This window comes from Macrotis lagotis, chromosome 1 (genome assembly GCF_037893015.1).
Source record: "Macrotis lagotis isolate mMagLag1 chromosome 1, bilby.v1.9.chrom.fasta, whole genome shotgun sequence".
Classification (NCBI taxonomy): domain Eukaryota; kingdom Metazoa; phylum Chordata; class Mammalia; order Peramelemorphia; family Peramelidae; genus Macrotis; species Macrotis lagotis.
Window position 1 is genome coordinate 73000428 of NC_133658.1, and position 18756 is coordinate 73019183.

The 18756-nt window shown below is 35.3% G+C and overlaps 1 protein-coding gene across 1 annotated transcript in view; it reads left to right on the plus strand.

Annotated features, from left to right (window-relative positions):
• The window catches only part of LOC141500222 (cadherin-8), a 371408-nt gene that overhangs the window by 179893 nt on the left and 172759 nt on the right, over positions 1 to 18756 (plus strand). Inside the window, exon 6 of the mRNA XM_074203218.1 lies at positions 839 to 975. Within this exon, the coding sequence (XP_074059319.1) occupies positions 839 to 975 (137 nt within the window). The remainder of the gene's footprint in view (positions 1 to 838; positions 976 to 18756) is intronic.

Genomic DNA, 18756 nt, shown 5'->3' on the forward strand with positions numbered 1-18756 from the left:
GTGAACTACCCAACTCTAAAGATCTTCAAATAGAATGCTTTGCAGAAGTGGCTACTTTGTTCCACTAAACATCTAACTAAATTATTAGTTTCTCAGATTCCATAATTCTTTGAATGCTCTCTCATAGGTATATTTAACTTGCAATCAAAAAAAAAATTAGTCCTAAAAGTGGATCTCTTCTTAATCTGTCTAAGCATATGTAGACTGAAAATATGGGCCCCATCAGGTTGCTAGATTGAGTTTGTTACTGTTTTAAGAACTGAATGGTATCAATTCTTACTTCCTAAAATCTTTTACTGGTGAATGGGGATGCATTTATCATACATGTTTCCCCCCCCAAGGGCCCAGATAGAAACACATAATAAATTCTGGGGGATGGGAGTGGAAGGCATTCTCTGACAAATTGAAGTCCTTTGGCAAGGCACCATTTTCCAGTACTGCTATCAATAATCATGAGCCCATCCCACTTTGGGGTTGCATGTACTGTGCTACAATCATTAGCAGTCACTAAGAAATACTATATAAGCTGTCCAATAAACATGATGGATTGTCTAATTAACTCTTCATCAGCATCCGTTTTTAAAGATGCTACCTACTGAACCTGATGGCACTTTATGACCTTCATGTTGAGTATACAGCTAATTACTCCTTGGACAATAATTATTAAGTTTCTTAAGTCTCAGTCAGTCATTTCATCTTATAAATGATTAGGCCACTGAGCCTCTCAATTCATTTGGCTTCATAACTATGGTTCTCAGAGGATTACTTAAAGACTGCTACAGTATGTACAATTCATATAAACATATTTAAGTAGATTACAAAGATGTCCATTTTGTAGGTTTTCCATTGATCGGCACACTGACCTTGAGAGACAGTTCAACATTAATGCAGAAGATGGGAAGATAACATTGGCAACACCCCTCGACCGAGAGACGAGTATGTGGCACAACATAACGATCATAGCTACTGAAATTAGTAAGTGTCTGGATTTGTCCATTCTTTTTATTCAATTTTTGCCTCATTTCTTATATTGATCAAAGGAAGTCAGTCCCTAGATGAGATTTCTCAGGGGAGAAGGAAAGGAAGAGTTACATGCTGTCTCTATGAAGAGAAGATCCATATGAATGAAATCATAGATTCACTAAATTATCCAAGGAATGATTTAATGAGGGGTGCTCCCTTTCAAATATATCTGTTGGTAATTGGTGCCAATTCCCTTGTTTGTGTTTTGTGTAATAACTTATAAAGCAAATGGTTTTTCATGGGTGGGGGTCACTCAAAGCTTCATAATTAAAATCCTTTAACTACAGTGTCTGGAGAATTAGAATGAAGGAAGCATAAGAAGTCTTTCTTTTACCTTTGCACCTCCTCCCTCCTCCTACAGCACCATTCTAGGGTATATCCTATATGTCTTTAGAAACAGAAAATTCATCCATCAGTCAGAGAATGATGCTGAAGCAGTGAATCAAGCTTCCTAAAGTAGAGAAAGGTGATAGTTGACACACACATTAATTCCTGACTGGAAAAGGGCAAACAAGTCTCAGCACAAATTTGTAGATAGGATGCAAATGCAAAATTAGCCATGCATGATCTATGCCTTAAAGGAAAGAGCAAATTCAACAAAAGAGTAACCAAAGGCAAGAGAAAGCCTAATGTGCATTTAAAAATGACTTACAAATAGGTTTGACTTGTTTTGATTATTGATGTAATTTTATAACATTTATTTTCCAAAATCACAGAGAAGGTCTAGGGAAATAATTTTAGGTAACTACACCATATTTGGATTGAGTGACTATTTAAAACTCCACTAAACAACAGAGTATCCTACAAAGGCAGGGAAATAAAGAGAATACAGAGTATATTCTCTGAAGAATGAGTTAAAATTGTTTCAAGAGTGGCATCTCGTCAAACAAAAGGTTTAGACAAATGAAATTAAACTAAAAAAAATAGATGTTAGGAAAGTTCATCCATTATCTCATAATGAGAATGGAGAAGCTGTTCTTCATCCTCTTGTGTCAAATTCACTTAACAGAGGCTAAGATGGTTGTACTGTAGGCATTCCCCAAGTACTTAAGCAGTAATAGATCTAGTCTGCCATCACCGTAAATGTGTAAATCTCATTACTGCAACTGGGAGTTAGATGCACATGTGTTAACAGTAGATTAGGCTTCTAAAGTTGTTACATCCCTAATGGAGCTGCTAAGGAGGTAACCCACTTTTCCTAAGCCCCCAATGCACACCTTTTATTACTCCTACTGTTAGCCATTTGCTCTATTTTAATTACCATTGATTTAATATGAATAAAATGACCAGGATTTTAATGTTATAATTTCATTACCTATAAACATCTTCTCTTAGATGTGAGGATAATAGGAGTGGGAAATATTATCCAGGCACCTTACTGCCATGTTCATTTTAAAAAGTGAATTTGTAAAATAAGCAATTAATTAAAAAAACATTTATTAAGGACTTTTTATGTGGCAGGTACTGTGGTAGGCAATGAGGGGAGAATTGTATAATTTCGGTCCTATAAAATTTACAATATGGAGGTGGGGAGATAATTATAAATGCACAAAATACAGTTGATGTAATATGTAATAAAGTTCAAATAAATGTCGTGAACAATTAAGAATTCAGCACTTTCAAGGAAAGAGATTTTTTCCCTAGTTGAAGCAACAAGGTGAAATGTTGGATTTCAACTGTATTCAGAAACTTGGGGTGTCTATCCTTCTCTTAAACTTTTTTTTTTCATAATGACTGTCTGTTGCCTTTAAGATAAGAAGCAGGTGCTTCCCCTTGATATTTAAGCCCCTAGAATATCTAAACACTAAGCATTTACTATATTCCAGACACTGTACTAAGCGCTAGACATTGAAAAAAGAGGTCAGAGACAGTTCCTGCCCTCATGGAGGTGATAACATGCAAACAAATATATAGAAATCAAGGTATGTGTAAAAAAAGAAAAAAGGAATAGAAAGAAAAAGATACAATTAACAGGAGGAAGGTAATAGAATTAAGAGGTTTGGAAAGATAAAAGATAGCTCTCTACCTTTCCATAATAAATATTACTTATAGATTCTAGGTGTTATTATTCTCTCTTCTCTTTGGTGTGTCCCATTCCAATCAGACTGGCCTTCTTGTTTAATCTTAAGGCTTAACCTTCTACTTGCTTCCTTCAGGTCTTTATGTGGAAGTTTTATTTTTGTTTTTGTTGGACATCCCCATGTCTAAAATATTCTCTCACTTCTGCTTCATACTTTGTATCCTCTATCCAAACTTAATTCAGGTGCCACTTGCTATTGTGGTCTGTCTTTTTTGCCTCTATTAATGATCTCTTCTTCATATTAGGTTATGTTGACTTATCAATTTACCTGCTGTAGATAATATGTTCCCAGAAAAACAATGCTCTCTCTCTCTCTCTCTCTCTCTCTCTCTCTCTCTATATATATATATATATATATATATATATATGTATATATATATGTATGTATATATATGTACACAGACATACAGACATACACATATATGTATATTTTATGTATTTATATTTATTTTTGTTTTTATGTATTTACCATCTGACACAATACCTGACACATGTCAGGGACCCAATAAATACTTGTTAAACTGAAATCAATTTAATTAATGAAAGACCTTGTGGGACAGGAAAACAGTCTGAGGAAAAGTAAACACAAATAAGATTCAGAGATTTCCAGAATGATACTGCTGGAACATAATTTATACATCATTTCTAACAACCTTCTCTTTAAAAGACAAAGAAACTAAGGTCTAAATAAGAGGGAAGAGAATTGGTTCCAGGTTCCATTACTAACTAATGACAGAAGCAAGATCTCCCCATGAAGTACTCTTGTAGTATATTAGAATTCTTAATACATTAGTACTAAGTCCTTAAATCATGATATATAAAGAGGACTTTAGCTTCAGTGGAGGGTTCCACTATATGGATATGGTGAGAGACAAGGCTAGCAAGACAGGTTGGAGCCTGAATGTGGAGTGCTTTGAATTTCAAGCTAAAGAATTTTGCTTTTGCTTTTTTAGATTTGAGGAACAGTGATGTTTTATAGATAAGAGAGGGGGATGGCCAGAGTCATCTTCTTCTTCTAGAAAGATTAATCCCTGAGAGACGTGGTAATGAAACAGGAAGAACATTGTGCTAGGAGCAGGGAGCAGGAGCACAGGAACTTATGCCAGTTCTCTCTTACCTCGGGCAAGTCCCTTACTTATCTCCTCTGGCTTCAGTTTTGTCATCAATAAAATAGGACCATAGAACTAGTTTTTCATTAGAATCATTTTGATTTCTATAAGACTATGAAAGTCAAACATTCTCCAAATACTTGTTAAATATCTCACATAAATCCAACATAAATCAGTTCCTGCTCTCATGGAGATTCCAGGTTACATGAAAGGTTTTTTCATGCAGACAAGAAGGTAAATTCAAAGCATCTATAAGATAATACAAAGTAATTTTGAAAGGGAATATAATAATAACAAATTGAGTAGCAATGTCAGGAAAGTCCTTATTTAGGAGATGGAACCTGAGTTATTTTTGTGGATGCAGTGAGATGGAGATGAGTAAAGTTAGTTGATTCTATTGACTATGAAAGAGAGAATGAATTAAAAGAGGGAAAGACTAGGGGCAAGGCATGCTTCTTTAGATGATAGCAGTGAGAAGAGATAGCGAGAAGCAGATAAGAGAGACATTATGAAACCACAGTCCTTACTATTAGGTGTTTACTTGGTTAGATGGTTAAAGAAATGGAAGAGTCTAATAAACTACAAGATTTTGAGGCTGAGGGACTGGAATAGTGGTAAGTGCCATTAACAGAGAGCAAACTATGACTGGTCACCAGAATTAGTTTCTAAACAGGAGGCACATAATTGACCATTAAATTAAACTCCCCTGTGTTAGAGATAATGCATTACTATGGGCTACTACTGTGCGTTGAACACATTATTGCAAATAATGCTTTCTTGTTAATTACTGCTAAATCTAGTAGGCAAATGCCAATTTGATAGCCCTCAAGGAATCTTTGCTCTTGGCATCGAGCCTAGATGACAGAATTACTGTTTTCATCCAAACCAGGCTATGTGAAAAGAAAGATAGCACTTGAATGAGCTAATAATTCATGCTTAGGATGCAACGCACCATATAAACTGGGCCGTGATCTTTCAAGGGAGCTGATTACCTTGTAGATACTTTTAGGGTGAGATTAATCAGAAAGCATTTGTTACAGAAAAGTTCTTCCAACCACTTATTAGTTGTTGTTGTTATTGTCAAGAGCATCCTATGCCTTTTACACTGTACTGGTGGCATAACGTTCAGTAATTGTATAAACCCTAGAATCCCAGAGCTTAATGAGAATTCAGAGTCATCCTATTCAATCCTTATTGAATCTGAAAGCCCATCCTTATCAGGTGCATTGTCATCATTCAGAGCTTGCCTGAAGAGAGTGACTTATAGGATCATAGTATCATAGATTTAGAGGGGGAAGAGACCTTAGAAGTCATCAAGCTCCTCATTTTAGAGTTGAGGAAAAGAAACCCAAGGTCAAAGAGCTGATGGGTATCTGAGGCAGGATACAAATCGAGTTTTTCTTAACTTCAAATCTGAGCCTTTATTCATTGATGACCATTCCAGTGTTATACGAGCAACTGTCTCTTTAGGTATCCATTGTTGGCAAGCTTTGTTCCAGATTGAGTTGAAATGTGCCTTTCTGTAAATTCCACCTAGATTTCTAGTTATACCCTCTGGAGCCAAGCAAGATATCTCAAACCCTTGTCCATCTATAGAACTCATATGGTCTAATAATGATTTATAAGACAGGAAGATGAGAAAGACAGAATTAGCACTGATGCAGGAAAAAAGCTCTAAATAATGAAAGCTATTCAAAAATGGAATAACCTGCCCAAGGGGGTACTTGATTTCCCTGGAGATCTTTAAGAAGAGACTTCACATGTGCTTGTTGGAGTTGTTATAAAAGGAAAAAGTATATCCTCATTTAAATGCCCTGAAAGATCTCTTCGAACTCCAAGTTTCTGGGGTTATTTGATACAGTGAAGATAAGAAACCTTTAAAAGAACAACTGTGAATTATACTTTGCTTCTGGAAACACAAGCTGACAGGCAAGAAGCTCATTTCTGATATTGCATTTCTTAGTGGGGAAGATGAGGAACATGTTGCTTTAAATCCCATTATACTTAACTTTATGTTTATTTCTACCTAAGATTAGAGGAATACATACTCAAAAACATCCACAGCTTGCTGGTGAAGTGGATAGGACACTTTGCCTGCAATTGAGAAGAACTGAGTTCAAATGTGACCTTGATAACTAAGCTATGGGACCCTTGGTAATTAACTTCTATCTGCTCCAGTTTCATCAAACATAAACTAAATGCCTACCTCCCACAATGGTTGTAAGAATCAAATGAGATATTTTTAAATGCTTACCACAAAGTAGGTACTTGATAAATCCTTATTTCCTTCCCTTAATAAAAGTCTGTAGATTGGTTGAATTAGGAATTGATGGCTGACTTTTCATGTCAATATTTGAATTGGGTTGAGTAACAGAAGGAAACCTTAGTTTAATAAGGTTCACTCTCCTTTTCAGTAAAACTCTCAGGCAGACAGACACACTTGGGTTTTAAAATGATTCTTTCCTGAGTGATTGAACATTGCACTTCTGGGGCAGGGACTAGCATGCTCTTCTTGTTAGGAAATTGTGGGGCAGTGACTGTACTCTCAGGGAAGTATCCCCACAGAATGTTAAACAACCTGGGGAGTCATAGGCTATTAGAAAGGTGCCTTCAGAGAGAAGCCTGAAGTCCCCTCTCTCTTTCCCCAAGGGGACAGGCTTCTTCTGATTGAGGAACCTCTATTCCCTACACATTCCTAGAGACAGACCCTGAATAATGCCAGCACACACCTCATTACCCAACAAGCCAGTTTATCACTGAATCTGATGTGTATTGAGCAAGCAGAAGCCTCTTATAAAGAGGCAGAGAGAAAAAAAAAAAACTTAAACAGCATCACTTTTCCTTACTAGTGAAATCCCTAACCCCAAACACAACTGTAGAAAATGAAAAAAAAATGCCACTTGTACTTAACCTCCCCCACCCCACTTGCCTTCCTCTGTTTTCTCCCCGTGCAACCCTTGGGCATTTCCAACACATTCTTACTTGTGCTGGTGAAGGTTGTTATTTTTCCTTCTACTGAATTTTTAAATTTGGTGAGTTTCAGTCCCGCATAACATTTGCTTGACCTCAGAGTCTCAAATATTATAGGGATGTTTCTAGGAGCTACCATTAGTGACTGTCATATTTCCTGGCCTTTCTTGTACATCTAGAATCTTCTGCTGTCATATACACACATATGTGTGTGTGTGTATGTACACACCCATATAGCTGTATGTATGGATATACATGTATGGACAGAAATACAGATATATGCATATATACATTTATATATAAATATAAACTGCCCATTTAGAATTTCCTGTCCTATAATGCATATATATATATGTATCTATGCACACACATAGATTAAATAAACATAGATACATGATACACACATATGCATGTACATGTATTTTTAGTGACCCAGGGTTTTTGATGAAGTAACTAAAAACCTAAACTGAGAGTTAGAGCATCAAAGTCTAAATCTCAACTTGGCTATTTACCACCTTCCTTTTGATTGTCCATTTCCTTTTCTTGAATTCAGTCCTATCCCCTGAATCCCCTCCCGATTCTTCTAATCTGGAATTCTGTTCTTAAAGCTGCATGGTCTAATGAAAAGAACTGGAATGCTAAAATACTGGAACTGGTATAGGGAGACTTAACTGTGAATTCTGACTCTGTTGCTTATCTATAAGACCTTGGAACAGTGATTTTAGCTATCTTAAACCTATATTATTTCATCTGTTAAATTAGGAGTTTGGTCTTTCTTTCCTAGTGCAAATCATATGACCTATAATTGCTCATTGCTCATTACCAACTCTCTCTACTATCCAGAAGTGAAATAAGGGAAGAAAAAGATGAATTTTTAGAAGACATCAAAAAGTTATTCAACTTCTGAACTAGAATAACACTTTTAGCTTCGCCAACCCACTACCTCCTTGCCCAAGATCTGTTTAGAGTATCTAAAACCACCAGAAAAGTCATCTTCAAATGTATTGGAATTAGTTTCCTACTCTAATCACAAACTGAGGCTTTGGAGCTTCATCTTTACACAAGAGACAGCTGTAGCAGGTATCGCAAATGTTAATATATCCATTTTACAGATAAGGAAATTAAGATGATAGAAGGAAAGGTGACCCACTTAAACACACACACATGTATGCACACACACACACATATATATATATATATACATAAATATGTAATCACAAATATGCCTATAATCATATCATATATATATATATATGTATTTGCAGATTATTAATTGCAGACTATTAATTCTAACTGACTTTCCCCACATTACACAATTATCAGAACTTTCTTGCTTCAAGTCAGGATTTCAACGCAGGTTTTCCTAACTCCAAAGCAGATTTTGTTTCTCATTTGTTCCTCTACTGATTTATTAATATCTACCACATAACAAATAGACATTATAAAAATTTTTGAACTTTGAAAAAAGTGACAATCTTTTTATTAACTAATGATATGTCTTTGACTGTTTATAAATGATAAATTTCCCAGGTCAAGGAATTTTTTGAATATATACTGGTTTTGCTATGTTTTACTTTGATCAGACCCCACATGGACTACCATGCCCAATTTTAGATATGATACTGTAAAAAAAATAAGTATAACTGCCCAAATGAGTTTCAAGGATTGTAATGGCTTATAAAGTTTCCCTGAGAAAACTAAAGGTGATGAAAATGGATAATAGAATTCACAAGAAGGAACATGAAACCTATTTACAAAAATTTGAAGATTTGTCCTGGTAAAGAGGGAATTAACTTATTTAAATTGGCTTTAGAGGGTGGATTGACCTGATTGACTAATAATAGGAGGGCACATTTCAACAATATAAAGATTGAGGGGGGAATCCAAACAATTATGACTGTACAAAATTGTAATGAGTTGCCTTAGTATATTAATCATCACTGGAGTTATTCAAGCAGGGCTGATCACTCAAATATGATGTGAAATTCATTTAAATCATGATTTAGCTAAGGATTGGGTTAAGAAATCACTTGAGGACCCTTCTAACTTTGTCTATAATTCTGTGACAACTGTTGGGGAAATGAATTGTACAGTTGAAGCCTGTGTGAACCTTCCTCCTATTGGAAACAGAAATTTTGTCCCCTCCCTCCTCCACATTCCTAGGAATAAGATTAAGAAAATTTAATGAGTGAATACAATTGTGAATTGCATGTACCAGTCACCCACTGAGGTAAATCAGTCTGCTGGAGGAAGACCATTGGGATGGTGTTCAAGTGTGCGCCTCACCAGCTAGCGTATTGTAATCAGGAAACATGAGTTTAATTACAGGCTGGGGTGGGGGGTCTGGGAATTAAACATGGACTAAAAGGGAAAGAGATGGAATTGGATTCTTCCCTTACCTTATCAAGCAGGTTAGGCAGCATCAAGACGGCCGTCTTGTCTCCACAATCTTCTTTTGAGAAAAGGAACTCTGGGGTCTCTAAAGATCTGTATTGGGGAAGAAAATTCTATTTAAGTTTTTTTTTTTTTTTTTTTTTTTGCTTAAATAAGCCCCATCATTAGGTTTTATGTTAGGCACAGTATCCAAATCTCTTCACTCGCACTTATCAGGGTGACTATGGAAATAAAAATACCCATACTGAGCAAGCATTTGATTTCCTGCTGAACTGTTTTTCACATTTCCAATATAATTATGTTGCAGTTTCAATGAAACAAAGAGTGAATTCCACAGAGTACCATAGAAACCCACATTTGTTTATTTAAGAGGGAATATAAAAAGCAACTAAGATAGAAAGTAATGTGCTGGGTGACTTGTCAGAGAAAATAATGTTGCTTTTTTTCTGAAAATGGGAGATTTTTTAGAAATGGTCTTTTAGACATATTAAAGAGACAGGGATTTGCCCTTATCAGGATGTTAACAGAGGCATGAGTACATTGGGGATAAGTGGGAAGGACAAAGTAATGAGGAGGATAATAGTTGAAACATGGAGTGAACATTCTCTTTCCGTCTTCATTGGGCCAGATCACCTAACTTGGATCACTCATTTACTCTTTCTAATGTTTCCATCTGAAAGAGGGTCCAGTGTTATAAGGAATGAAATGGAAACCCTATAGAGTTTGCTTCTTTTAAGCTCTGAATAAAGCTGCTGGGTGTGTATATGTAAATGTGCACAGGTATAGGTATGTACTCTTTATATTACAGTGGTCATCCCACTACCCAGAAGGCGTTAACAGGCAAGGGGAGACTGGCACATATCCTTTCCAGATCCCAAGTATTTAGCATTTTACTTCCTTTTCCAAGTAGTGTCACCCATTGGATTTGTTTGATTTTCACATTACCTATTAAGCAGGTAAAAAATCATTATTACTGTTAATTTTTTCATGGAAGAAGAAACTGAAGTGCAGAGAAGTTATGGGATTTACCCAAGATCATATAGCTGATAAATAACTGAGATAGGTCTAGAAAAATTAGGTTTCCTAATTTCTCTGGCATCTGATGATAAAACCAGACTCTTTTGACCTTAAAATAATTAAACATCCTTAAAGTCTTTTGAAGATTCTGTATTCTAAAATCTCTTCTAGCTGTAATATCATTGTGTTTTTGGTTTTAGTATTCTGTTCTAATGTGATATAGAGACTAGAATATCATAATCCGAGTCATGCAGATATAGGTTCAAATTTCTCTGTGTTCACATATCATTTCTGTTACCTTTCACAACCCTCTTAACCTTTTAACTTAATCTTGGTTTCCTTATCTGTAAAGTGAGGGAAATAGCAGCATTTTCTCATAAAATTGAAGGGAAGAGTCAATGAAATAACATATCCAAAGTGTCTTGGAAACCTCTCCAACATGGATATTTTATGTTTGATGGTCTTACTTATGGCCAACATTTTGGTTTTCATTCCGTGTTGGGAAGTATGCATGGTACTATGGAAAAGAAAGCCAGATTTAGAGTGAGAAGATCTGAATGTGAACCCTGAATCTTATGCTAATTATTCACCTTTTGCAAGTTATTTATTGTTTTCCTCATTCAAAAAAATGAAAAAGATGAACTAGATGGCCTCTAAGCTTCCTTTTAAGTCCATGATTCTTTGATTCTATATTTTAGAATATTTTATGTACTACAAAAATGAGAATTCCACTTGCATAAAACCACAATTCCAGACCACTTATATTCTCTTATTCATTCATTCATCTATCTGTTTGTTTATTTATTTTTAGTCATTTTTCTGTCATGTCTGACTTTTCAATGGCTTCATTTAGGATTTTCTTGGCAGAGATACTGAAGAGGTTTGCCATTTCCTTCTTCAGTTCCTTTTACAAATGAAGAACTAGGGTTAACAGGATTAGGTGACTTGCCAGGATCAGACACAAGTGTTTGAGATCCAGATTTAACCTCACAAGGATGAATCTTCCTGATTGCAGACCTAGTGCTCTATCCACTGTGTAAATGTTTTCTTAAGATCGAACTATCCCCTCCCTTCCTTCTATTCCTAGCAAAAAAAAAAAAAAAAAACGGTTTCTGGGCACTTAGCTATTCTAAAGAGGAGCATGACTTAGCAGCAATTCCATAGTAATGCCATTTAAGCTATTGAGATAGATACCCATTTGCTCTGATAAATATCATTCAATCGCTCACCCAGTCACCATTTATTAAACACCTAATATGCACAAAATATTGTTTGTCCTAGGCATCTTATGTAATGTTAATTGTTTTTACACCAGAGATGCTTTTGGATACCTGTGAGATAAACAAAAAACTACTCATTTCATGAGTTGATAATTATAATGTACTTGGCTAATATCAATATTTTATGATGCATTAACAACAGATTGATAGGAGTAATAAATATTACAACAACAATAATAATAGATGGCATCTGTTGGGCAAAAAGCCCATCATACTCAGCCTTGTCGATTAATGGTATTTCCACATTCTCTGAACAGTATCACCCACATAAAACACAGACAGAGGAGTTTGCCAAAAATATCTCCACAATGGCAGCAAGTTCCTTTTGAAAATGACAAAAGGATTCCTAAACATAAGTCCTTTTCCCCATCCTAAATCCTAGATTGATTTATCTATTAACTTGGACCATGGCTGCTAGTCCTCATTTTGGCAAGTGTCCTTTCAGATGTGCTCATCTTGAGTATTATTTTAGAGAGTGATGACTATGATACAGTCAAGTAAATAAATGTTTATTAAACTTTTGCTTGGTCATGCTAAGTTCCTAGAACATAAATGCATGCCCAAAAGAAAGATAGTTCCTGACCTCCAGAGATTTTCAATGTAATGGGGGGGGGGGGAGCAGAGCATAGCATATAGAAGAAAACAAAGAAGTGAGATAAAGAAAAGAAGACACCCTCTTTGTGACCATAGTGGAGAAGTCTGAAAAAATGATGGGTGACTGATTTGAGTCCTTCCTCAAAATGGGATTGCAGGGAGAAGAATGAGAGAAATGGGGTATAGGGTCAGAAAAAGGGAAAAATTATACATGATGCTAAAGTTGGGAGAAAAATCAAGGATATCTCTAAAGGAAAGTCTCACCTTTGTCATATTGAGTATAAATTTAAAGTAGATACTAAAGAAATTCTCTCTTTTGGGCAAACCAGTTATACAGAACTAACTCATCACTTGTGAAAATACTGTCCATAATGTGGCAAAACATTTATTGACAAAATAAAAATGGACGCTGCTATCAAATTAATATCATGTATATTCATAAGGCTCTAACTAGTATCATTCAATGGAACATACAGTATGATGAATCTACATAGTACTGGGAATGATTATTTTGTGGAAATGCTTTGAACTAATTGTTGTTAAGAGATTTATTTTAGTGGAACTGGTTTGCTGAAAGAAGTTGCTGCTTATCTCATTTGACTACGGCTCTTAGTCTTAATGTATGGAGAAGAATTCAGACTGTATGATATAAATATTGATTGAAAATAACATTTACAAAATACTTTTGAGCCAGCCAGACCATCAGCAAACAGTTCTTGCCTTTCAAGTCATTGCTTAATAACTTCTACTTTAGCTACTCCATATGACAATTATATAACAATGGCTGAGAGTATTAAAAAGAGGGATGTATCCTCTCAGAGTCACATCTCCCTCTCCTTTTTGGTTTTATTTTTGCTCTGGACTGCACAAATGACTCGCCATGGTCATCCCTTTCATGTAACATGAAGATTGAAGGAATGAACTTACATATCAGCCTGAGTGTCCTTTATATTTCTCTATAGCAAACAGAAATGAACATGAGTTTGAGCTTGGACAGATTTTAGGAGATAGTGGATTGTAGGTGATTCATGGAGCCATGAAGAGTTGGTCATGGCTGAATGACTGATCAACAACAATACATGGTAGAATTATGTTTCCCTTTTCCAAGGGACTTGGTCATACTTCTGGGTTTTTTGTTTTTGTTTTTGTTTTTGATTTTGATTTTTACAAGGCAATGGGTTAAGTGACTTGCGCAAGGTCACACATCTAGGTAATTATTAAGTATCTAATCCGGATTTGAACTCAGGTCCTACTGACTCCGGGGCCAGTGTTCTATCCACTACACCATCTAGCTGCCCCTTGGTCATATCTATGAAGGACCTGAGAAAGCCATCTTATTTTTTCATAGCAGTCATAAGAAACTACTTGATCATGAGCCAAAAAAAAAAAAAAAATATTCCCCTAATCGCAGCAATGAAACACAAGTCATATACACAAACTTTTAGGCCTGAAAAAGCCAAATTTTGCTCACCTCTTGCTATTCCAAGCCCTGTGAAGACCCATGGGACCCTATGATAATGGCTACTGAGGGAAATAGAGAGTTCAGGACCCTTTGCAGTCAGAATTAGCTTTGATTTCTACCCACCCACTCAACCCCCATTTTATAGAAGGAATGACAATGGAGGTGAAATACTCTAAGTCTGCAAAACAAAATTAGAAATTGTCAGGCTTGGAAGGAATTATTTTGGTCAACACGTTCATTAAGCAGATGGGGAAATGGAGATGTATTATGAAAAAGGGACTCCACTGAACTTCTCCAGGTAAATAACTAAGTAGAAAATGTTGGTAGAAGAAATATCTTTGTTTCTTCACATCTTATTTCCCCATCTTTAAAATTCATTTTTGCCTTACTTCTACTTTCTATATTTCTTTATTTGGAGATATATATATATATATATATATATATATATATATATATATATATATACCATAGAAAAATGTTCTTCCCTTAACACCTTAGCACAGTAATATCCACAAAATGGATTTAAATGATAATTGACTAGTCAATTTACCATAGGTATCAGGAAGCCATAGTGGACAGTTATAAGACCTGGAGTTAGGTATCTTTGTATTTGTATCTGGCCCATACAAGTTTATTTTTGGATACTGGACAAATCATTTAATCTCCACCTATCTCAGTTTCCTCAGTAGTATGTGAGAAATCATAATAATACCTACTTCATTAATTAAGATTATGTTTGTAAAATTCTTAGTATACAACCGATGCTTAATAGCTTTCCCTTTTCCCATACTGTATTCTCTTTTGTAGCAAATCATATGAATAAAAGAGAAATTTCAGTTAATTACCTGACATTTCTTTTATATACTGGGAATCATTTTTTGACACATCTATAGTTGACCTAGCTTTTTATATTCCCCCTGAAATCTTGTGATAAAGTAGACAAGCCAAATTCTTCAGACATGCAAGTCATATTCTAGAGCCCCAGGAGTTGGCAAACCGGGGCCCATTGCTGTATTTTGTGCCTGCTTATGTAAGAGCTACTGAATTTTGGCTTACAGGCTCTAATTTGCTGATCTTTGCTCTACTCATGTCAGAATATCTCCTCTTTAATCTGAGCATCTGGGAAATTGGCCACCATCTGAGATGACAACTATGATCATTTGGACAGATAGTGAAGTTACTCCCCCCTTCCAATTCCACTCCTCATTTCTTATATTTATTTTATAATTTTCCTAAGTTCTTTATATCTCTTGATTCTGAGCCCAAATTAAATACTATGCTTGGCTAATATAGGACCTTTCTCTCCTCAAATTACATTTCCTAGTACACTCTCATGTCTACCTTATCATTCCTAAAGCTTAGAAGGGTCATAGTTCCACTAAAAATTTCATCTGAAGAAGCCAATGCATTTCATAATGATGATGATCCCTTTCTTTATCCAGCTTAAAGCTCTTTACACATATTTCATTAATCCTCACAGCATCTTTCTGAAGTAACTAAAGGGCAGGTATTATTAGAATCATTTTTCAAGAACAGAAATCGAGACAAAATGAGGGGAGAAATCATTTTCCTAATGTTTCAATAAGAGATTGACCAAAGCGTGCTGCAGTTTCTGTACCCGTGTTGCCTCAAAGTATTACAAATATTAGCTCATTAATCCTCAGAGCATCATTTTGAAGGTTGCTTTTGTTTCTTTCAAATTTTACAAGGAAAATATCATAGCTGTGTCTTCATAAATAGAGAAAAGTTCAAATTAAGATATTTGTCAAGATAAGTTAAGCTTCCTGACCACTTCCTCCTTCTATCTTCCCACTTCTTAAGTTCTTTAAAACATAAATTTTCCAGTAATGATCCCTCTGATTTTCTTAAAATTGTGAACAGTAAGCTTTATTTTTCCTTTGACATTCTTATGTCTCTGTTTATTAAATCTTCTCATAGAATGTAAGCTCCCTGAGGGAAGGGATAATTTATTTTTTTCTTTGCAACTCCATTCTCTAAAAGGCAAGCCTTCCTACTGTAGTTTATGAAGACACATTTTTTTTGAGTTAAATTTATTTCAAAAGCAAGAGACCATGAATATTGAGTTCATGTGAAGAGCATTGTAACATAATCAAAGCTGAATGCAATTTAATCTGACACCCACTCAAAGCTATACATAATCATCTTTGTAGTAATTAGGTGGAGGAACACCTGGGTAGAGCACTTCATGGGGACATTTAGAGAGGACAATAGTGGTAGGGGAAAGCTAAAAGACTCAAGATGGATTTCTTGACCTGAGGTATATAAACATTTTTTTAAAACATATTTTTAATGAACTGTATTTCAATATAATTTTTGTGATGTTTTTGTAAAGGTTTTCTTTGTAATGTTAAGCATTTTATTTCATGTTTTAAAAATATCAGTCTGAGAAGGGAGTCATATGTTTTAATAGTCTCTCATGACATACTCAAATATAAGAATCAGTGAAAGAAAAGAAAGAATAAAGGGTCCCAGATTTGTCATGGCTCCTCACTTCCTATAAGACTAGTTGTCATTACACTTTTGTGACATGCCCACTCCCCCCTCCCCACACCCCCACTATACATGTACTATTATTTCTAAAGGAGGAAAATTGCTGAAATAGAATTTCCTCAAACAACTATCTAAATTGGGGAGACACCTTAAACTCTTTCCATATCTCAGATTTAGATTTAGATTCTAACTCCATAGCATCCTCTTCCTTTTTATTCCAAAGTTCGTTTATGAAAGAAAGTTGTAGAAGACTTTTGTCATGTTCCTTCAGATAGTAATACAGGCGTAACAAGGCAGAGAGTAGAGTTGAGAAGGTATTGTTAAGGATCTTCTTGTCAGCTGACCTGCCAAAGTCATCATCACCCAGTCGACTTCTCTGAAGAGCTATGTTTCCCTTGAGGACAAAACTAAGGAAAGACCTTTTCACTGAACTGTGGGGCAAATTACTGAGGTCTGAGGCATGTAGGACACCAAAAGACTGGGTGATGATGACTTTGGCAGGTCAGCTGACAAGATCCTTAACAATACCTTCTCAACTCTACTCTCTGCCTTGTTACGCCTGTATTACTATCTGAAGGAACATGACAAAAGTCTTCTACAACTTTCTTTCATAAACGAACTTTGGAATAAAAAGGAAGAGGATGCTATGGAGTTAGAACATCAATAATTTGACTCTTTCAGACAAAAGTGGAGTTTAGACCAGAATTGTAATGAACATTGATAATCAATTCTCCACTTCATTTTGTGTGCACAGACATAGCCCTCATCACTTATGAGAATGCTCTGATTCACATGGAATCCCATTTGTTTTCCATACCAAGGTGGACTATTTTCTAGGGTTGTCTTAACAGTTGTGCCTAAAGGGAAAAAAAAAGTCATATGGGAAGGAAAAAAAGAAAAGAAAAAATACTCAATAAGATCTGTATGATCTCACTGGAGTTAAGACTTATACACAAAAAGTTGTGATTTTTATGCTGTCATTTCAATTATACGAATTCACACAAAATGTTAAATGATTTTTATGCTGTCATTTAAATTACTAGCATTCACACTGTACCATTTTCTACTTAGATATTTCTGAATAAAGGAAATTTGAAAGATAAACATGTAAAAAATCTCAGCTTGCAAAAATGTATAGTATACTTTTTAAAGTTGCCCTAATACTTCATAAGTAATACCTCAAGATAAGGCATATTTCTTTTATAAGAAGATATCAGTGAGAATACAATAGGGAAGAAAATATTGTATTTGGATAGTGATCCCCAAATTTAACAAAACACTGTTTAATTGGATTAATGGAACTCAATAGAACCTTGAGCAGACAAGGGTGGGCCTTTGCTCAAGGTGATTACAATTTATAGGAGAATCTCCAGAAGTTTCAGTAATTCAGCAACATAAAGACATTTGGCCATAGTGCCTACTTAGCCAGGTAAAAATAGGAAAAGTTTCTTCCTTCTGGTGGCTATACCCAAGTCAACTCATCGACCCTAATTTTCAGACTTTTTTTTAAGTCATAGGAAAAGTCCCATAGTGTCCTACCACTCTTTTAACAAACTACTTTGTGTCCTTTCCCAAATGGAACTGAGGACCTTTCTCCCAATAGAACTAAGGGTGAATTTTGTTTTTCTTCCCCTTTCCTTAACATTTTACTAACTTAATTTTACTGATTTAATACTGTCCATTCAGGGTTGGGATAGTAAATATTATCCTACATCATAGCCCCCACATGTAATGAATGACATTCTGTTTTACAAACCAAAGAGACTGGTAATTAGCAAAACTGAAGCACTTTGGCATTAGTATCTGTGTACTTCAATAAAATGGGCATAATATTGTACTACCTATATGATAGAGTTGTTGTAAATATAGTACTTCCTACAACTTAAAATGTAGTAAAAATGTGTTGTTGTTGATGATGATGATGATGATAATGAAGAAAGTAGATTATTCCATCTCCCTTTATTTCACAATTAACCATGGTCATTGTGGTCTTCAATGGAAGTGAATCAAAAGATGGATCTTGTCAGATTACATCTTATTGGCACAGTGTATTAGAGAATGATTTCTTTCTGGGTTTTTTTTAGGACTTTTTGCAAGGCAAATGGGATTAAATGGCTTGCCCAAGGCCACACTGCTAGGTAATTATTAAGTGTTTGAGGCTGGATTTGAACTCAGGTATTCCTGACTCCAGGGCCGGTGCTCTATCCACTACACCACCTAGCTGCCCCTTATTTGATCTTTAAATAATATTTCCATAAGTGATCCCAAAATTGTTTTTATTCATATATATATATATATGTATACAAATGCATATAT